The sequence below is a fragment of the Patagioenas fasciata genome, chromosome 1 (assembly GCF_037038585.1).
Source record: "Patagioenas fasciata isolate bPatFas1 chromosome 1, bPatFas1.hap1, whole genome shotgun sequence".
Classification (NCBI taxonomy): Eukaryota; Metazoa; Chordata; class Aves; order Columbiformes; family Columbidae; genus Patagioenas; species Patagioenas fasciata.
This window is the reverse complement of record NC_092520.1, coordinates 27,520,748-27,543,075: the sequence shown is the minus strand read 5'-3', so window position 1 is coordinate 27,543,075 and position 22,328 is coordinate 27,520,748. Positions and strand designations below refer to the sequence as shown.

General features: G+C 43.6%; 2 protein-coding genes across 4 annotated transcripts in view; one reads left to right on the top strand and one right to left on the bottom strand.

The window, feature by feature from the left end:
• SMAD9 (SMAD family member 9) overlaps nucleotides 1-12,032 on the top strand; it is a 44,441-nt gene extending 32,409 nt beyond the window's left edge. For all 3 annotated transcript variants that reach the window (XM_071804935.1, XM_065829580.2, XM_065829572.2), the window contains exons 6-7: nucleotides 18-274; nucleotides 4,496-12,032. In XM_071804935.1, coding sequence (XP_071661036.1) covers nucleotides 18-274; nucleotides 4,496-4,639 — 401 coding nt within the window. In that variant the 3' untranslated portion in view covers nucleotides 4,640-12,032. The remainder of the gene's footprint in view (nucleotides 1-17; nucleotides 275-4,495) is intronic.
• Nucleotides 12,033-13,167: 1,135 nt separating this feature from the next.
• On the bottom strand, nucleotides 13,168-21,672 carry RFXAP (regulatory factor X associated protein). Its single transcript, XM_065851434.2, has 4 exons — nucleotides 21,537-21,672; nucleotides 20,637-21,424; nucleotides 17,592-17,699; nucleotides 13,168-14,662 (listed from the first exon to the last, which is right to left on the bottom strand). Exons 1-4 carry the CDS (start codon nucleotides 21,670-21,672, stop codon nucleotides 14,552-14,554), a joined length of 1,143 nt encoding a protein of 380 aa, XP_065707506.2. The 3' UTR covers nucleotides 13,168-14,551.
• Between the last annotated feature and the right edge of the window lie 656 nt (nucleotides 21,673-22,328).

The following is a 22,328-nucleotide window of genomic DNA, read 5'->3' as shown; positions in this document are numbered from 1 at the left end:
ATTTTTTCTCTTTGAAGGTGTTCATCTTTACTATGTCGGTGGGGAAGTTTACGCTGAATGTGTCAGTGACAGCAGTATTTTTGTGCAAAGCCGCAACTGTAACTATCAGCACGGTTTCCACCCAGCCACTGTCTGCAAGATCCCCAGCGGTTGCAGCCTCAAGATCTTCAACAACCAGCTCTTCGCCCAGCTGCTTGCCCAGTCAGTCAATCATGGTTTTGAAGTGGTGTATGAGCTGACCAAGATGTGCACTATTCGAATGAGCTTTGTTAAAGTAAGGATTCTTTATTTTCTCTTGCATTCCTTAAAAGGCAAATCCCATCATTTGCTAGCTTTGGTGCAAAACTGGACTCTATCAAATCTTTCCCAAGTGGGGATTTAGGCACCCAACTTGCAAATAGCAATTCAGACTGCCTGTTTTCCAGTATTACCTTAAACTTCTAGGTGCTCAAAATCAGTAGCTTTTATGGTCTACCTGGAAATGTATTAGATTCCAAAAATTAGGTATTCCATAAGATTTTGTCTAAAATAAGCGGAGACTGAATGATGTTCCCACATTGTTTGCATAATGAGCTCGACTTAGAGGGGCTTAGCAACATGTAAATGCTGTAGCACATATCTTAGGCATTTGTGATCTGTCCTATCATTGCTGGTTTGCAATAGAGCTTGGTAGAGCCATAGATCTGAAAAGAATGTCTTAATGTCTCTAATTTACATTCTCAGTATCACTGTAGACTGGTATGTATGGTCTCACTGAGCCCTCCTTCAGCTCCCATTGTGCTTCCTGGGAACTGTTGTTTGCCACCTGTCTGATGCCCGGCAAGAGACTGTCTCAATTTGTAGTGACATTCGCTCTGGCCAGCCACACTGCCAGAAGGGCTTCTTATAAGCAGAATGCAAAGTCCAGAAGAATATCTGACCTTCCCTCTGTTATTTGGAAGAGACAGGAGGCCAACAAATCCATTACTGTTTCCATGTCTTTCATATCTGAACTTTGCAGTCTGACTACTCTGTGTGAGATCTACCAGTCTTTGTGGGGTTTCTTAAATCTTTTGAATGGCCTTCTCACCAGGATATCTCTTGACTGCTTTTAGCACTTAGGATCTACTTAGGTGCCTATTGTAGCATCTAAACGCCAGAGAATTGTGAGTATTTCGAGACTGTTTACAGATGCACTAAACAGACTTTCCCATAGTGCTTCTGGGGAGAGCTGACAATGTTAAGCCTGCAAACTAGAGAAGTTGCACCATTAGAAGCAAGTTGATCCTGCTAGGTACCATAGCAAGTGGCTTGAGTATGTCCCTTTGTTTTCCAGATTTGATTCTACACAAATGACTGAATCAAGCTGACTGAATTCACATATAAGATACTACAAAACTGCTTGAGGCTTGAGCCCACTTCCCTTATGTTCTGCAAAGCAGATGAGTTGAGTCCCATGCAGCTTTCTGCTTCTGACTCTTTCCAACCATCCTTGGGAACCCACCTCGTCAACTGTCTGAGAGCATTAAGGGTGCCCTGTAACTTTTCCCAAGAGTCCAACCCAAACTCTGCCTGTGACCATACTGTTGCATTTTTCTTGGGAATGAACTGACATCTTGTTCACACGCAAGCATTAAGGGAAAAAAAGAAAGCAAGAAACCCAACAAACGATATTTTCGTTAATGGAAGACGTGAATGGGCATGTTGTTTGTAAAGGCAGTGTAGCCAGTTACGCAATATTTTCATTATCTCAACAACTCAGGGGCAGTCTCTTTGATGTGTTATCTGCCTCCTTGCCCAGCATGGCAGCAGAAATGGTGGTGTTGATGCACTAAATAATGCTGCTGCCATATTATCACCTTGCTTTGTTGAAACAATAGCAGCCCTATAGTGCCTCAGGCACCAGAAGACCAGTGCAAGGAGTTATTTTGAACCCTTTCCCATAACCTTTGGAAAATGGCTATGCAAATCTCATTTAGGTTCTTCCTGCCTGGCCTGTGAAAACCCTTTCCTGTATTCAGTCGTCTCAAATTATTTCTCTCCCAAGGTGTGAGCCCTGTTGTGTTCAGTCTGGGGACCAGAATGCCTCTGGGTGTTGGGTATGCAATGCAGGGGGAAGCTTGTTGTCTATCAGAGCCACACACCAGGAGCCCGCAGGTGCAGGGCAGTCCTATGGCTTCTCCCGTGATTCGTGACCAGGTGCTACTTGGCCACCCACAGCCCACAGGGCAAGAGGAGCCAAAGGGCTGGAGAACCTGCCTCCTACCTCATCAGTGCTTGAGCTACCACCTGGGGAGGCAGGGATGGGTAGGAACCAAGACACGAGAAACGTGCCAGAACTGCATTATCTTCTGGAGGCAGGACATGGCACAGAGGGAAGTGAAGGTCCTGTCACCTAGGATACCCTTTGTGTGCCTGCAGAGCAGCTGGGAGGAGGTCAGCCCTCAGGGAGATGTGAGTGTGTCATCAGTGAGAGCAAACAGCCATTTCCATCCCCTGAGCACTGCTGGTAGCCAAAGCAGGATGGCCATTGTCCCTTCTCCACAGATGAGCCAGCCGAACTTCCTTCCATGTTTCCTCAGGTTTTGGGGCTAAGGGGACGACCCAGCAGATATGGCAGCTCAGCACTCTGGGACATGACTGAACGGGGGGCTGGAAAGAGCTGTTGCCCACAGGAGGTGGGAAGGGCTGGCAGGAGCAGCAGGAGCCCTCAGCTGATTCTCTGTGCTGGAAGGCACATTTCTGTTCTTCCCATGGGGGTATTGGTACCCCCTTCCCACCATCTGCACAAAACACCACAGCTTTGCCAGTTGCTCTCATTTTATTCCCTTGTTAAGAGAGCTCCACCTCCAAGTTCAGTTTAGCCCTGTGGATGAAAGATGCTACCTGTGGCCCAAGAGAGATGTATGGGGGGGCACAAGGGGTCCTGTCCTCCCGGCTTTTCCCCTGCTGGGAGCTCCAGCTGGCAGCCTGAGACAGCAGCGCTAGGATTTTGGGAGCTGCCAGCAGAGGGAGGTGGCCAGCCACAGACCCGAACTGTCGGCTTCCTCCAAATCTGACAGGTTGTGATTGCAACCTGCAATTCCTATTCCTCCAGATTTTCCATCCTTCCAGTCAGTAGATGTGCACTGATTCCTCTGACACTTGCCCTTCTGACCATGTATCTTTACTACAGCTGAGTACTGCAGACTTCACAAACTCAGAATTCTGACTGCACAATTTAGAGAGTGGCATTTTATGCAAACGTTTCCAGAAAATAAATCTGAGGTGCCTGCAAACGCAGGCCCTTCCTAGGTCAGAAAAATGCTGCCTGTTTAAAAGTACTCTTTGGGCTTTGGTGGTCCATATCTTATTCTTCTGGGGGATGGATTTTATCCAGACCACTTATGGCATCAAGTTTTGGTGTTAATCCTAGTTTTGCAGCTGATCATCTAGAGAAGTGGGTTCTAGCAGCTTCAGTTGTCTGAGGTGTTCAGCATTCTACAATTTAGGTACCTTTGGCAGTCACCAATCTTAATATACCTCCGTGTCCTCTTTTCATGATGAATATTAACCCGCCTGCCTGGCATAACAATAGGTAAGGCTCAGCTTCTCTGATCAACCACCTACAAAGGAAAAGCCTTATCCTGCAGTGGAACCGTGTTTTGCATGTTAGCCTATGGAAATCCAAGTTCATGTTTGGCAGTGAGACAGCCAAGGAGCTGTGAGACTTTGGGCTGTGACTTGGATGTCTGGTGTTGCTGTGAAATCACGCTGGCTGCTTCACAAGGAGCCACTGTGCCTGCTTGAGGTGCGGAGACTTCTGGTTCTCTTTTTTCCCTGCCAGCACTACATCCACATCTTCTGTCAGACACTCCATATCCCTTATATCCCCAAAGGGGATGGAGAAATTACTGCAGGACTTTCTAAAACAGGCAACCGGGATCTCCTGTAGGAAAAGAAGTCATGTTCAAGGATAGAAAAACTGTGGAAAAAGTCTATATATAGATTAGATACAGTACATAGGAACTGTGCTGGAACTTTCTAGAGGTTCAGATAAATACTTAGAACTTCTAGAGTCTCAGATTCATAGGATGCTTCTCTACCAATAAATGATGGAGTGCCCAGGATCATTCCCAGATCCTACTAAAGTGTTGTGACGGGACCTGGCCTGCTTTTCTTCTGTGCCAGGCAGCAGGCTGGCAGACTTTCCTGGGCACGTCTCTGGGGTGCGAACAGCAGGGACCATTCCCCACGGGCTGTTTGCAGGCAGCCAAGCTTGGAAACAGGCCTTTTCCGTGCCAGCTGGTCTCAGCACCTGGAAGTGTGACTGAGCATTTTTAATTTAATGCTATAGAGACCCTGATAACTATGATAACAATGACTTTAAAAAGGAGCAAAGTTTCTAGAGAAAATTATCCCTAAGACAAAGCATTAAATCTTGGGACTACCTGCAGTTGCATTAGACTTTCAGTACTGGAGTTGTGATTTAATTTTTTTTTTTAACTCACATTTTGGTCCTTTGATGCTTTTACAGGGCTGGGGAGCAGAATATCATCGCCAGGATGTTACAAGCACACCCTGCTGGATTGAGATCCACCTGCATGGACCATTGCAATGGCTGGATAAGGTGCTGACACAAATGGGTTCACCTCATAACCCCATCTCCTCAGTCTCTTAAGAATCATCTCTAGAATTCCCTTAGGATGGATGCTATTGCAGGCAGTGGCTTATAGGATTTCCAGTGAACAGAAGCTTCTATATGTAGATGTATGTAGATGTAAATATATCTATACATAGTCTACTCTTCTTTTTTTTTTCATGCTATGTTTTGTGGTTTCTAGTTATTCTGATGCCAGTACAATAACATTAGAAATTCAGGTATAGCGTATCTGTTCTCTAGTGCAAAATAAGCCAAATTCCTGCAAGAGTGTGAAACAGTTCCTGTGAGCATCTTCATTCCCCAGCCAAGCCAGTATACAGTGCGAATTCTCTGCACTTCCATGCAGATTCAGAAACCTGGCTGTAGCTGTTCCTAGTAGGTGAAATTCACCCCTCTGCAGGCAACCAAAGTCAGATCTCTGCACCGTTTATATCAATTTTACATCCTAATTTCAGGTCTAAAAGAGGACCTTAGGTTGTACACAGGACTTATGCATAGAGATGACTTTCATCCAGTGAACTGAAGGACTAAACTGCAATTCCAGTCTGTCTCCCTACAGTGAACCACGATGAGACAACAGATCCTCTGAGGAGCTGGGGCACCCCTTTCTCCCCCAGGAGGAGAGAGCCCTCAGCACATGTTCAGCACTGGAGCCTTATCAGAGCATTCTGGATGCATCCAAGTAGCTTGATACTGTTCACACAGCTTACGGTACTGCTGCACTGAAAAGCAACAAGCTCCTAAGAAAAAAAAAAAATGAAATATATGCCTGTAAGTTTAAAAACTAATTAACTTCCAGTGCTTTTTTGCAAAGTACATACATACTTGCATATGTATCTGGCATGTAAATTGAATCCTATCCATTATACAGTATTGATGTAGTTTGTTTTAAAGTTAGGACTGTCTGTAGTAACACTACTGTGCTGATATCAAGGGTACGTCTAAAAGGGACTTGAACTGTGATTCAGAAAAGGGAAATGAAGTGTGCGCTGAAGAACTGAGTAATTATTTATAATTTGTCTTGGAATAGTCTGTGTGCTGGGAGCAGGAAGCCCCCCACTCACAGGATGCAAGGAGGAGGAGGTGGGAGTCAGGCACGTCAATCCCCTGTGCTGGGCCAGCCCGCAGGACCTGACCGCAGTGCCCAGCGCTTCGCTGACAATCACTGCATACGTCCCCATGGATAGTTTCGCATCTCAAATACAGTCTTCATTGTTTGCAGGGCTTTTGCCTCACCTGCAGAGGATGGTGAGGCAGTGTAAGCCACCAAAAAGCAAGAGTGAATCTTTGTGCAGAAAAAAGCTGCTTGTCCGTGGTCCTTCTGTAAGCAAGAAAACCTATTGCTGCCCGTACTCTCATCCACAGAGCCAGCCTTACAAAATGCTGTTCACTCAGTAACCTTTTCTGAGGAGGCAGGTGAAACACTTACTACGTTTTGATGGTCCCCATTACCTTGCTGAAAGGTGGAGGATTATTTCTTTCTAGGCATAACAATCCACTGAAAATCATTTTGCTTTAAGGGTCAGGAAGAGTGATAACTTCCCCAATCTCATTCCTCCTTAGAACACACCAGAAGTATCCTGAGGGAAAAAAAAACTGTTTCACAGAATGTTTCTTTTCTTCTCACCCAATATCTGGTGCTACATGTTTTACTGCATAATTAGAAGAGGATGCCTGAAACCTTCAGCTACATCATGTATGCAAAGGAAATACCATTCACTGGAAAGACTTTCCATGTGTTTTAGATGCTGTGTCATAGCTGTTACAGGGTGGCAATTATGAACAGAGCAGAAGAATCGGGGAGCTGGCAGGGTTATTTCATTTGAATGTATCTTCAGTTGCCTGCAGAATTTGTAGGGCACAGAGGGCTAAATTATTTTTAAGATTGAGCAGTAATAGCAAGACGTATAGGAAATTTGTAAATGTGAAGAACGCTATTCTGTCACCATTTGATGTGAGCAGTGTCACTGTGGGGTAGGAAATGCTTTACAGTCTCTTGCAGCAATGAAATCCAATATTAATGTTACACAGAAAATCCAGGTGTGCCATTTACTGTTAGCAGACTTGAGGGAGACCAGTTTGGAAAAAGACATTTTCCTCAGCTCCCTCTGTCATCAGTGTCACTGTACGGAGGTACTGTAACATGGTTTTTAGCGTATTTGTTGTACCCTTTCTTATAGTAATTTCTCTCTGCTTTTCATGTTGCTCATCCCTTTGCTTTCTTAGCAGGTAAGGACGGAAAACCACCTCTCCTGTCCACGATCTAGCTCTGTCCTTTATCCTAGATTCTTCCTTGACTTTTAGGCTTAAGCCTCCTTTCCTCCTCATATAGAGAGATGCCTAGGGGTTGCTTTTAGACATTCCCAGCATTGCCATCTTCCTCACAGAGAGCAAAGGGGGATGTTGAGCCTCATCGTCTCTTGGGCAGCTTCAGACCCCAGTTTCCTGCTGATGCTGCAGAGGAAAATTGGATGGCCAGTGAAGAGCAGCAGGTTCCTCTGGGGCATCAGTCATTTCATCGTAAGGTTGGTATTTCAAGTAGGTGAAATACACTCTGCTCTGAGCATGCTTATGTCTTTCCGTTGAGTGTGAGGGGAACTCAGAGTCACTAGCTCAAACGTAGACGGCTACATTGGTTCCAAAAGTAGGTGAGGTGGGCCCTAGGGGAGATGTGGTGGCTTTCCCAGCCTAGTAATGATGCTTGCTCAGTAAGTGTCTGTGTTGTTTAAATGGAAGTTGGTAAATTTAGAGCAGTTTTTACTTTCCTGTATGTCTAGTTTTACAGTAATCCTCATACAAATAGGATTTGGCTTTGATGCAGTCCACACATGTATTTCATTAAAGGTAGTCACCTGAATATTCCCTTACTAGCAAGTAAAGAGGCATTTCTGGAGCACAATCCTTCTGACATATTTAAAATGTCTGCATTAGGATGGGATCAATTTCAGCGGATTTAACTATTTGCTTAAAGTTGGATCGAAGCACCTGATCCTAGGCAATCAAAGCCAACAAGCATCTCAGTTGTTAGCCTTTGGGAAGCCTGTTACCACTGTGAGCTCTTTCCTATTCTGATGGTACCTAGGGGCTTAGTCCGCTGTATGAGATGCTGTGAAAACACACAGCAGCTGGCAGCGCCTTCCCAAGAGAAAGTCGCAGTGGGTGAGGAAAAGAAGTATATAGGAAGATACCCTTGCCCAGATGCAGTGATAGAAAGTAAGGCTAATGAACCATTTCTTTCCCTTTCTTTTTTAACAAAGTCTTTCTTACAGGCTTATCTAGTATGTGAATTGAACTCAGTTAAAAATTCAGGGTGCTCATAATTTACAACAATGTAACTTTGTATCTCACTCTAATGACTTCCCATTTTGGAGATATTTTTCTGCTGAAAGGTCTTCATGAGCCTAGCAACCTGTAGTCAATTTAAAGCCTTTCAATGCACTCATTAATACTTAGGCTTTAGAGACAGGCTTCCTGAGAGATTTGAAACCACTTACAGGGAGATTACTTAGTCAAAGGCAGATTCTTTTTTATGTTTTTTGAGCCATCAACTACTCAAACCCTCTTGAAAGTTTCTGTGGAGGAGTACCCTGCATCAGCAGGCAGCGATGGGAGTTTGATCAGGCAGAGACATAAAGCACATTCATCATAGTACGTAGACCACTTGTTCTCCTATTAAGTAGCTGAGAGATGACGAGTGCTGGATTGCTGCCAGTTCTTCAGCAGCAGCAGTATTAACGTGCCATTTGCATCCAGAGGTGACAGAAGCAAATCTGGCACGCTGAGTGCACGAAGCCATTCAGCAGCACTGCTGCTCTCACGGCTCAGCCCCAAGACCGTGAGCTGTAACAGCCGATCTGGTATGGGTAGCGATGGCTGGAGTGTTCAGAAGTGCAGCCCCTGCTTTGTCTCCCCATCAGAGGGTACTCTCAGAGCATTTTTACTCCTCATGAGTAGTTCATGTTTTGCCGTGCTCAGTCTGAAGGATAATGTATCAGCAATGTGAAGGGGAACTGTGGCCCCAAATAACATCAACTGGAGTTCAGGAAATTCCTTCCGTGTCTCCAGCAGTTACAGTGTCAAGACTTTGACCGCTCTGAGCAGCCTTCTCCGAGTGGTCACTGCCTTGAGCAGGGCGTCACACTCGGTGCCCTGCAGAGATCACTTCCAGTTTACATTATTCTGCGGGTCTGTGCAGAGGTTCAATGATAACTGGATGCCACAGACAGGAGCTCTCTGTTAGTAGGTGGAATTTCAGGATGAAGCATGAGTTCAGTGCAGGACAGAGTTATAAGGTATTAGTGTTTCCTCAGTATGAAATCAACACTGCAAACTTCTCTCACTGTAAACATCACCTCCACTGCCCAACGCTTAAAATGGAGAAAATCAGGCATTTCTGTCTATGACTTTCTGCCCTTGTTCCTCCCTAGCTTAAAACACTCACCTTTGCCTATAAGCTCTATGAACCAGAAAGCCTCATCAGTGACTGAGGAGTTGCACAACCAGCTGGATTTACAGAGGCAGCTCAGGCAGAGGCTGTTTGCTTCTTGGGTGGATGGAAACAATTTATAAAGAAGCTTGATTCACTTTAGTAACTTTGAAGGGGTCTCAAGTATAAGGCCAATTTTCTTGGCTCATTAGAGACTTCTCTGGTGCAGCTATAGTGTTCAGGAATACTTGAGCGCTACGTGGTGCTCAGCACAAGAAACAGTACATCCTCTGTACTGTTCACCTCTCTGGCTCCCCATACCATAGTAAAACCAAAACCAAACACAATAAGGATTAATGAGTCATAGGTTAATTAAATACCACTTTTCAAAGTTGATAAGTGTTTCCCAGAAGATAGATTTATATCAAACACAGGTACTGAACCTAACATGTCCCACATGCTCTCCAAGCCAAAGGCAAGAGTTCCTTGCTGTGGAGAAGCCCGAAGAGCAGGCTGTTACTTGGACACCTGAACCCAAGCCCTTCTGCACAAGTGGAAACTCCACTGAAGGGGCTGAGAAGATTTTCTAGTGGACTTACAGTTCATGGTTGGTTTCTGTAGCCAGGGGTGCCTTGAGAGGATGAAGGCACTGGGGAGGAGGAGCATATGAGCAGATGTGCTCAGTGGTCATCACTGGAGGTATCAAGGCAGTACGTGCTTGGGCAGCCGTTGTGTTCAGTAGAGCTTTTTACATTCACATCTAAACTAATCATCAAGACTTGTTCTAGAAGCAGCTCGGAGTACCACAATCCTTGATCTGGTGCTTCCTATAAACACAGCCTGGCTGGGTGCACCAGCCTCCCAATTAAGCCATTAGGTATGTTGGGGCAAATGGTGTCCCATGTGATCCAAGTGTAGGCTCTGGTTGCATCTGGAAACTTCACTTGCAAGATTACTCTTTGCCTTGCTGCAGGACTAATGAGTTCAGCTTTGGGGAACCCATTCAAGGACACTATAAGCACATGCAGTGTCTGCTCTTCAAAGAAAACTGCAGTCTGAACAGAAACTGCACGACTGAATGACATGGATTATACAGAGTGTCTAAATGAGAATTGCAACAAAGCAACTCGTTTGATGCATAGGTAGGAAACTGTAGTACCCAAAGGAAGATGGAATGAGCAGGAGCCTTCACAGGGACTCCTGACTATAAAATCACATTTTTAACAGGAACTAAGAATGGAAAAGCATCCTTCCCTGAAAACAACTAAGAGGTCAGGTCACCATCAAAAAGGGTGTGACAGAGTTGGTCTGACCTTACAGCAGAGAGAGATATGAGACTTTGGATCTGTGAATAAAAAGCTTCTGACCCTGGAGGCTCCACTGCAGTCACTGAAACAGGGCTTCTTCCTAACAGCAGCTCTGAGAGGACCTTTCTGCAAGGTACAGAAGGCCTGAGTGGGCATTGAGTCTTTGTTCAGCAGAGAGAAAGAGCTTTGTGTCTCTAGTGCAGACACTTCTAAAGGTTGTGCATCAGTATGTAACAGTTTGTACTGATTGTCTACTAATGGGAAGCTCCAGAGTGGTCAGGAGCAGCCAGGAGCCTGTTACCCGTTGATGCCAGCACTTTCAAACAGTTGCCCAGGCGTGCCTTACAATATAACATTGCCACACTGGTGGCACACGTCCCTGCCAGGGAGGTGAGGGCACCTCCGCTTGCACCCGGGCCACGCTTGTGAACTTGGTGCCTGTACAGACCATAAATTTAATTCGTAGGCCATGTCTCTCTGCAAGGCAGACATAACCACTACGTCCTCCACAGTCAGCTACTCTTCCATGATAGCCAATGTGAACATTTGCAGCTAATTGTGAACAGTTTTTAGATCTTCAGTTATAGTGTTTTTATTATCCATGGATGCTGCTATTTTATATTACATGTTAGTATTCAAATAATATTGCATATGAATAGCATAGGAAGAAATAGACCAACCAGTTAATAATTTTAAATACAGACCTCATCAGCAAACCGTCCCCTTGCACTTTCACAGTAGTCAGCACATCATGTTTCAAAGTGGTTTTTTGATGCTAGAGTGCGTGTTACATCTTATTAATCCACAGTTATGTCCATGGAGTTGTTTTGCGAGCAAGGGAACAAACACATTGATGAGCAGAGATAACGCACATTCAGATAAATTTTCTTCACTTAAGCAATTGAGTTTTTAATTATTTATAATACATTCTAAGTACAAGTTAAATGTACCACAGCATACTGTCTGCAGATAATTCAGTGTTGGCAATTGAATCCTTCATTTCAGTATCACCTCTGTGATATAAGTTGGGCTAAGAAGTGAGACAAGAAAGTGAAGAAACAGGCCTTTTTGTGTGGATCTCTGAAGCCAAAAGGTTGCAAAGTTCTATGCAGTCAAGGGGCCAAAACAGTGGCTTTGAGCAAGGTGTAGCATTTTGTGTGAAGTATCACTACCACAATCTTGTGCAGAAAAGAACCATGAATCATACATAGCTTTAATTGTGTCACTTCTGTCTGAACTGTTCTGCCCTCTCTGTTCCATCAGAATCAAGGCAAAACATCCAGAAGAAAGTATTATTCACAGTGATGTCCTGTAAAACAGTGTAGATCACTGTATAAAGAATGCTACTTGGACTCTTGCCTCTTGAGAACAAAAAATCTCAGACATAGTCAGGAGCCTGAGAGATCAGGGCAGCTGAGTCCTCTGATCAGCTCCAGAGTACTCTATCCCATGCCCTGTCAAGAAACATGGAACAACTGCTAATCAAGTGGGCATTTTCACAAGCATTCCTCCTGCTGCAGTTGATTTGAGGCATTCTGAAGTCAACATATTTAGTCTGACATTTGAACAATACACTTTTTAACACACTCCATTTTCTTTGGCTGGAACTACTCTATTGTAAAAGGGATTATTCACGTCTTGTGTTTTACTGTTAATAAAGATATTTCTGATTTAAGAACTCGGTGTCTCCACTTTTTCTCTTTAGAAAGAGATTGGCCTTGGAAATCTGTAGGTTCCAGTCTGATCACCAGTGACTTTGGGAACTAGGGCATTTAAAAAGTCTTTATTCATGTAACTCAGTCTTAGGCAAGAGCAAATCAGTGATTTCAGTGAGGGAGTAACAGGATGAGGCAACACAGCGGAATGTGCTGCTAGACACCATGAAATAGATTGAAAATTAATATAGCATACAATCTGCATCTTACAAGGATATACTTCTCTCACTGTCCTCTTGTAGATTTAAAGGCTGATCAGGTTGGCTAAGCTTCCTTTTTGAAGCAGGCAGCCCTGATCGTGACAGGCAGTTAACAAGCAGTGATGCTGCCCTAGGACAGAGGCCCCAAGCTGTAGACTGTGCTGACGTAAGTGGGAAGACAGACTTGCAGCTCTGCAGGTCTTGAACTGCTCAAGGAAAAAGAGATATAGTAAGCATGCACTGTTACAGAAATCAGGTTTTAAACTTCCTACAATTCAGATTCTGTTCTGCGATAACAGAAGCAAGGGAGTAGGAGACATAATGGTCTCAGAGCCAGGTGGACACTGCTGGGTTCACAAGCAGCTTGGGAATCCCACCCGACATTCTGCAGATGACACCTGCACCAGCCTGTGGGGCACTGGTACCACAAACCACCAGAAACACCATGCAGCTGAGCTGCACTGAACGTCTCTAGGCACAGCTTCAAACTTACCTCGTTTGAGGTAACCAACTCGTTCAGCACCATCTTAACAAACACTCCCTGTGCCCCTTTCACATTGTGTGGGTTGGCTGGTTTTTTAAAAAGTTTAATCAGATCTGTTCACATCAGTGCTTTCATAAGCTGACCATTTAAAACAAAACCAAGTATTTTATTCTACAATTTCGGCCTGTTACATTTTCACATAAATTCTGACACACTGAAAAAAGTAATCTGATTTTACTTAAAACAAAAATAACTTTCTGTAACAAGTGCCTTGGAAGACAAATATTTTAATGCCACTTAGTAAGAGCTAGATTTTAGCATATATTAAAAAACAAAGCAACCAACCAAAACAAACCACAACAAAACCCCCCAAACATATAAATTTACCAAAACAAAAAAAGAACAGACTTTGGGTTGTTTTTTAAAGAAAAACAAAGATTTTACTCAAACACTTATTGGTCCAGAACTGTTGATACAAAGTTCTTAAATTTCTTTTTTAAAGAACAACTTGCACAATGCTAAATACAATAAATCCTACTGAACAAATTCTATACATACATAAAGCACAGCTTGTAAAACTTTGTAAGACTAACAAATACTCCTGGAGAGTGATTATTCAGCAGATCAAACTGCTGCAATATCAAAGTAGTACTTTAATAAGCACCTACACTATTCAGATAACCTCTATTAAAAATGTGGCTTAATAAAAAAATCTTTGTTTTAAAAACACAATGTGGGATTCAACACTCAAATGCAGTGTCTGAATTCTTAACCAAATCAACTGCAAGTTCTTCTGAATTGGCTGAAAACCTGAGAAGTCCAGCACTAGAGCCTATTAGACATCAGCTCTCTTAATAGAAGAATTTTAGCTATGTATTTTTTATAAGAATAAAAAAACTACATGAAGGAAAAAAATGCACAATTACATTTTAGTTTTTGGATGCATTTGATAACATGAGTTAAAATACTTAAAACTTCATTTAGTCACTTAAAAATGACTGATATTCTCATCTGTAATTAAGTTATATTTAATGTCTCAGAGGCTGGTTCTTACAAATAAGTCCCCAAAACAAGGTCCAACTCTCAGTTGCGTATGTTTCACCTCATTCTTCTCTAAAGCATTTTGCTATTTTATCTCTTTTGGAATGTCTAAACGCAAATTCTTTTACATACTTTGCACAGATAATGAAGCATTTCAAACCTACTCAACTTACAGATAATGAATATATAGCAGGAGGATCGCCTGTTCTGAGACACTGGATCAACTTCCTGATGGCATGTCATCTTTGCCTTTAGTGCAAGATTCTACCCAACCTAAGTTTCTCATATCCCTGAGGAATTGTTGTTAGGTCGTGCCACTGGACTGGCTCAAATTCAGGACTTTATTTCACAACTTCCATAGAAAGTAACTGACTTCCTTCAATGATTGTCATCAAAGAGTGACTCGTTTAACAGTAAATCCTTACGTAGAAAAAATGTTAATTTAGTGAAGACTTTGGTTGGAAAAGGGTGTACAGCTAAATGTTACCAATATAAAGAAATTTCTATTAAAAAAATTAAACATTAAACCAAAGTTTTAAAAATAATCAAAAACTAGACTCCTCCAAATTTGCTCACAAGTTCGCAGACACCCAAGCAGCTCAAAACCTCAAAAGTGCAAACAAGAAACAAGTAAAACGCGTAACAGCAGCAACTTTAGTTCTTCTTTCAACATTGAGATTCTTGGCATTTATATAAAATACATATCCTATTCCTTGTTCAGCACAAAACTCATCTGCAGGTCACCAATCTCTTCTGATCACCCGGGTGCTCCTTGAAACTGCTGCTGCCTTTGTGCCAAAGCCTGCTGACTTAACAATTGCTGTTGTTTCTGTAGGAACTGCACTACTTCTGGGCTTCTGAGTAGAGACTGCAAGAAAGAGAAAGTGGACTTTACTTTAAAGAACTCATGTATTAAATAGCTAGCATAGTGGTTATAATATTCTTCCATTAAATCAATTTGTGCATTACCCATTGTTGAGGTTTAACCTCAGTAGGCAACCAAGCATCACACAGCCTTGTGCTCACTCCCCTCTCAGTAGGATGAAGTGCTGCTCAGCACATCACTCTGTTATCAATGCTGTTTTCATCATAAACCCATAACAGCCCCATACACACTACTGTGAAGAAAATAAACCGTATCCCAGCCAAAGCTAATACACCCATATGAATGAGAGTTAAATGCTGAAGAACTACAAATATGCTCACTAAAAACATCTAGAAACTGTTTCAGGATGTCAGCAGGTAACCAGAAGCAGCATTAACACACATCCTGAAAACAGATCTAGAATGTAAAGAATATACAGTATCGTAAAAAAAACCCACAAAGATAGCAAACAGGAGTGACCTACTGACATATTGAAAACAAAAACTTTTCAACTGTGCTTCAGTTTTCAGCCAATTTCAATATTACCCACTGCAGATATCTCAAAAATACTATAACAAAGAAATAAAATACTGTAATTCTACAACAAAGCTCATGTGTCTGTCAGAGGTCAAGCATCTGGACAATGGTCTTAGTCATATGGTTCAGTTTTAAGTAGTCCTCTGAGGAGCAGGGAGTTGCACTCAATGATCCTTATGGGTCCCTTCCAACTCGAGATACTCTATGATTCTGTGTTCACTAAGTGTTCAATAATTTCCCAACAGCACTCCGGCCACAAGCAATGAGTTAAAAAACACCTCTGCCTTCAGTCAAAAGACAAAAAGCATCTAAAACTATTTGCATCTGGCTCCTGGCCTGAAGAGCTGCACTCTGTGATCTGGTTGTTCAGCCTCATGCCTGCATGGTGGTAGCACAAGTGTTGCTAAGGTCAAATGGTGCCATCAGGTTGGGAATGGATCCTTCCAAAAATTAACACAGGAAAAAAAAGATATTTTTTCTGCTGAATTAGTTCCCTAGACTGCTTGCTCATTATGCATGGTCACTTCACTGATGCAACCAAAGAGGTACTGCAACTCTGTAATCCAGATCTCCATCCAAAAGGACAAGCAATTTCCAGGGCAGGGTCTAGAATTTCATGCACTGCAGAGACTGTAACTGACAAGAGCCATTCTGCATGTAACTCACACCTACAGCAGCACTTCACAGGTCAGATAAGTGCATCAGTCACTGAAAGAAGTTACTAACAACAAACATGCTCACTGAACAGGTATGCAGCCATGTTTTCCTTACTGTATATTAGCTTTATCAAGTCACTTCACTGCACAGCGTAGTTCTGTAGTGAACAGCCAGTTCTTTATCTGCTGCTGTTCTAGGGCACTAAGGTGCTTCAGGCTCTCCATCCACAACTTGCTGCATCTCATCCCCTTGCCTCTGCTTTCTACGCCTTTACTGTGCAAGCTGCACATCGAGGCACACATGGGCTGCCACAAAAGCCTCACCTCACAGAGATTAACCCCATGCAAGAAACTTCTGAGCAAGCACAAATGACTTGCCACTTCTAAGTGATAACTCTGCAGGCAGCTATCAGTGACTGGCAGTAACTTTCACACGCAGAAACATAAGGTATGGAACAGCCTTGGATGCAACAGGCTGTGAGAGATCTTTCTGGGTCACCATGTATCCCTCAGGCCTTGTGTTGTGTAGATGTGCACAAAACAAAGACAAAATTCTAGAAGAAACAATGCTGAAAGAGAGAAACTGAGTCAGAGCAGAGAGAAAGAGAAGCAAGAACCAAATCAAGGAGGATCTGAATCTCACTCCCCCAGAATACTGCAAGGAAATCACAATTCTTGAAGAGGCTTGACATAACTCTGTGCAAAAGCCCTCAACATCTACTTAAAGAGCTTCTGGTTGCTGTATTTCTAGAAGAAAAAATAATGTTTCATTAATAAGATACCTTTCATATTTAATGAAAAGCCACATGAACAGACACAGGAAAGGGGACAACAATTCAGTAAGCAGGACATGAAGAACAACAGATAACATGAAAAATAAACTCCATAGTTCACTACTTTTTTTCTCGTAAAAACTGAAGGCCTACAGATACCCCACTGAGTTTTAGACATAATGATTAAATAGGTGCTATTACTGAGAAAGAATTCAATAAAGTAACTTGATATAGCTGCATACTTAAGACTTCAAAATTCTGAACAAAGACTATAGCACTTTAATGAGGATTGTTCAGTTGCTTTGTGTAGCTAACAAAGAGAACAGACAAACAGTCCTTTGGGAGGAAGAAGACTGTAAAAACCAATAACATAAGTTGTAATGCTGAAGACAAAGGTGCAGTAAATACAGAATTGTTTCCCTTAATTGTGCTTAAATCTTTAAATATGCTTACAGGAGCAACAAAAGCACTTCAAAATTTACAATGCATGCCATTCAGGCAGACTACAAATATTACAAGTGATACTGCTTGCTTACACAGTTTGCTTTATCAACAAATACATACTAACCACAAGTGTGATGTGACAGGTCTACAAGTTTTAAAACACACTACAGTAATTAAATCTTACATCAGGCCTGAAGTCCATGCATTGTTCTATCTACAGCTTTACAGGAAGATGGTTGAACAAGTTAAAAACATCTCAGCTATACTATAAGCACTATTTACCCTAAAGAAATAACCACATCTATTTAGTTAACATGGCAGTGATCATTAAATTTAGTTCTCAGTGTTCTTCATGCAGAGGCCAAGACACACATCTGCTCTGCAACATATTTAAATTTGAAAATCTGCACATGCAGTGTACGATCAATAAAATTATTTTCATCTTTCACAAGGGTGACAGTTAACACTGTTACACTGCCTTTACATATTTGAGTTCAAAACCTCTAAGAAAACAAAACTTACCAGCCTCTTTTTATTCAATACTTGTTCTAAAAGAGTAGGTCTTGCTGGCCGATCTCCAAGGGAACCTGTTCTCTGTTTTGTAACAGACACTGAACCTTCAACACTATCCTGCACATTAAAGAAAATAAAAGCGAAGTGAGACTATAAACCGTGATACAATGATACATTTACTTTTCACCATACAGAAGTCCCAAGAATAAAGAGGGTTTGCTTTATTAATCTGCAGAGGAAAACAGCAGCAGCAGAATGGAAAATACTTGTTCAAGAACTGGCCGCTTCTTTCTGCATTATTTTCACTATTTCATCAGTCATAGTGAAGCAATGCAGCTAAGATAGTTTCATAAATGGCAAAGCTAAGTTCCTATAGTGAGTTAATGGCTTGAATTTATTTGATTAAATTTCCTAAAAATGAAGTAATTCACAACACCTCAATCTCCAGTTTGTGGAAGTGAATGATATTTAACATTTGCAACTGAGTAGGAATGTCAATAATACTTTTAATAGCAAAACAAAACATGCTTCAGAACACTATTATGAACTTGACAAAGTCACAGGCAAGAGACAGTAAAATCAACATGTTTTTTATTTCTAAGTTTATTCTGTTCCTTGTACAGTCACCAGTCATATGAACTAGACCATCTTCTAGCAATGTGGGCCTACAATCAGCTGTAAATATTCACGGTTTGGAAAGTTTCAACCAATGTTGAATCCTACGTGTATTAAATTCACAACTTACTGACACTTCAATCTACCTGAAAAGGTTCAAGAAAGAACAACAAAATACCCAGTATCTTTTACTTAAATCCTGTCCACAGAAGTGAAAAATGGAACTCGTATTAGGAATAAAACTCTGATTCCCACAAGATGACAGCATCTTGTGGGCCTTGACAGACACCACTGCAAAAAAGCACATTGAGTTTAGCACTAAATATCCTGATTTCTTCTGCAAGTTCAGGCCTTAATTTGATAACATTCACAGCAACCTGCACTTGCAGTAACTGTGAGAAGTGAGCCCACTTTCTTCCAACATGCAATAATTGCTATCTCATGTTACAGAACAAAAAAATCTTAACCTATGAAATGCAGCAATTGTATACTTCTTACATACTTTTCTGAGCTAGCACAAGTATTTGCGTAGACACATCATGAACTGAGCCTGATGAATTCTTAGGACGGGGGAATCCTGTCAGTATGTAAATGCAAAATTCACCCTTGAATACTGTATGCAGTTTCTGTTCTCTCATCTAAAAGAGAAATAGCTACTAAAACTAGAGACAGTCCACGGAATGGCAATAAAGATGATGAAAGTACACAGCTTTTTACTTGGAAACAAGCATGCTATGCCTTTTCACCGCAGGAAGGAAACAACTTAGAAGCAAGCCTATCAGAAATTAGTTGTTCACTGTTATCTTCTGAAGTAAATGCTAACTGGCTGTTAACTGGCATTAAGAGCAGCCAGGTTCAAAAACAAGGAGATATTCAAACCAGGCAGCAGACCTGAAGAAACTATAAGAATGTAACAGATTGAGAGTTTACAAGGGTTCAACAAAACTCAAAAAAAGGTACATGAAACAGACATCACTTAGACCTACAAAAACTTCAGAAAACCCACGCCCGTCTCAGCAAGTCTTTTGAGCTGAAAGAAGCTGGGAGGATATTCCCCAGCAGCACCACGAACACTTGACTTTTTCTTACATGTCTGCTTCAGGGCAACTTTTACAGGTAGACAAAAAAGGCTTCTTTGGTGTGACACTAAATATGGTTACTATTATATTTATATGAAAACAGAGAAAGGAAAGTTTTTTGGTGGATGGTTTGCAGTTAGATCAGTTCCCAGTCACGCAACTCCAGAGACAGCTCTGTTAACAAAAGAGGGTTGCTTTTAGCAGGAGCACCCATCTGCCAGGTAAGATTTTTTTTCTTCCAACAACCACTATCTTATACTTGCCCCTTCGAGCACAAACTAGCCAGCATCTTCAAAAGTAAAACCATTTCCTTCTTTCTAGGTCATCTAAATAAAAGGTCTTAAATGTTGACTCAGTAGAAGCAACCATCAGAAACTGTGTTATCCCGGCTGAGTCACAAACTGAAGAAAAAAAAATATCTAAAAAGTTGAACATTAGCACCAGTTCTATCACTGGCAGTATCACAGTATGTTTGGGATTGGAAGGGACCTCGAAAGATCATCTAGTCCAATCCCCATCAAAACAACACACTAAGTTCATGAAAGTAAGTATGAACTATTACTGGTCTAAATATTTAGCTGTCATTTAATGTAAAAAAAAATAACAAGGTAAGTAAACTTGAAGAACCTACACAATAGATACCCGACGGCCTTTGTTACTTTAAAACCCCACATTTCAGTACCAACTTAGCAAGAAGACTGGCATCTTTCTTAGATCTAAACTTTCATGTTTACTCCTGTGAAATGAACACAGGTTGCACAGTGACACATCTTTTAGCAATATCTTTTTTTCTTGGAAACTGAAACAGTTTTAAGTTACTATAGTTTATGTCAGAGAAGAAAAAAGATATTTTAGTACGGCCTGTTGCAATAGCACAAGGGGTAATGGTTTTAAACTAAAGGAGGGGAGATTCAGGTTAGGCATGAGGAAGGAATGTTTTACAATGAGGGTGATAAAACACTGGCCCAGGTTGCCCAGGGATGTGGTAGATGCCACATCCATGGAGACATTCAAGCCCAGGCTGGAGGGGGCTCTGAGCAACCTGATCTAGTTGAAGGTGTCCGCGCTCATTGCACGGGGGCTGGAAAACATGACCTTTGAAAGTCCCTTCCAACTCAAACTCTTCTATGATTCTATGAAATGGGGTTTGCTCTCGCACTAGGACTGCCCTTTGCTGCCGGAGCCGGAGATTTCTTCCCCCTCCCTAGGGCAGAAAGGTCCAAATCCCTCCGACAGAGACCGGTTTTCCACGAGAAGCCCCTGCTCCCAGGGGACCACACGGCAGGCGGGCTGCCTACCGGTTTCACACCCGCCGAGGCCCCGGCAGCGGCTCACACGCTAACCCCGCCCGCCGCCTCACCTCGGCCCGCGGGCCGCCCCCCGCGGCGGCCGCCGCGCCGCCCCCCAGGGCCTGATCGCTCTTCTTGCGCTTGTACTTGTCCTTGTAGATCTTGTTGCGGTGGCGCTTGCACATCCAGGGCTTGCGCTGCTTCACCACCTGCGTGGTGGTCTCGCTGCAGCCCTGGTACGTGCAGCTCTTGCAGCCGCCGCCCGCCGGCGCTTCGCCGCCCGAGGTTGTCGCCGTCGCCGCCGTCGCCTCCTCCTCCTCCAGCTCCTCTGGGCTGACCGTGCTCTCGCCGCCCGCCGCCTCGGCCTCGTCCCCCGCCTCGGCTTCACCGTCGCCGGGGCCCCCCAGCTCGTAGAATAACATGAGGCCGCCGCTCCCGGGGGGCGGCAGCGGCGGGTCGGCGCCCGGGAGAGGCAGCACCCCCCCGGCCGCCGCCGCCTCCTCACCGCCGCACGGCTGCATCACGAGCAGCGCCAGCTGCTGCGGCGAGGCGGAGAAGGAGGCGGTGGAGGAGGCAGCAGCGGGGCTGTCCCGCAAGGCTCCCCTCCCCGGAGCCACTGCCTCAGCCGAGCCCGCTCCGCTCCGCCCCCGCGCGCAGGCGCGCCGCGCTGCGCGCACCGCGCATGTGCCCGCTGGCCGCGCACGCGCCCTGGAGGCCGGCCGAGGGGCAGCGCCGGCGGCGGCGGCGGCGGGAGCGCGCCTGCGGTGGCTGAGCGTGATCGTGTGCGAGGCGCGAGGGTGCGGCCGCGCGCGCGGCGGTGCGGAGGGGAGCGGGCCGGCTGCAGTGGTGGCGCCGCCGCCTCATGGGCAGGGCTCTGGGGCTTTGCCGTGGGGTTGCGCCTGCTCCACCTGCGTGAAACCCGCATGTCTTCCCAAGTGCAAAGAACCCCCTTGTAGCCATGTCACAGTTACCAGTGCGGTTTGGCCCAGCCAGCCTGTTCAGCCCTTGACCTGCTGTGGGGGCTGCCCGGGCCCAGACTGTCCAGCTGCTTCTGATCTTCACAAGTGCTGTCCCTGCACTGGGCGTGTGTCCTCGCTCTTCAGCCATCGCCAGCTGGAGAGTGGGACATGGTGCAGTTTGGCCTCCTCTCCCTCTTAGCCTTTTTATTGCCTCCAGCCTGCTATTGCTTTTGTAGCTTTCAGCTTGCTGTTCTTTCCCCTTTTTTTATTTCATTTGGCTATCTGTTCTCTCACTGGATCACTTCTATGTGACTCTTTTTCCCTCTTACAAGGTTCATCTGAGCAGCTAACACCATCTTCACCAAATTTGTGCCATTACAAATACATTATTCCTAATTAAACATCTATTCTACAATGCAAATGAATGCTGTATCAGTAATCTCAGCCATTTTTTCACTCCATAAGCCAGTCTGCTTTTTTTTTTCTTTTTCAAAGTTCTCAACGTTTTATTCCAAGAATAAATGCAATTATTATGCGTACCTTCAGTTTTCCTTCTACTTCCTCCTTCTGTCACAGGAACTGACTTTTCCTCACTCCTGCAGAGAAGCCCCACTGATCTCCCATCTCTCATCACTTGCTGTTTGCTCCGCTTAGTTTTTCTCACTTCTTGACTCTCTGTGGATTCTTTCTTTTCTTATTGCACATGTCAGTTTAACACATATTAAAGAACAGTGCTGACGTGTTTGTTCTCTGGCCGTTACCACATCTCTCTTTTCATATCACTAAGACAAGTGATTATGCTGT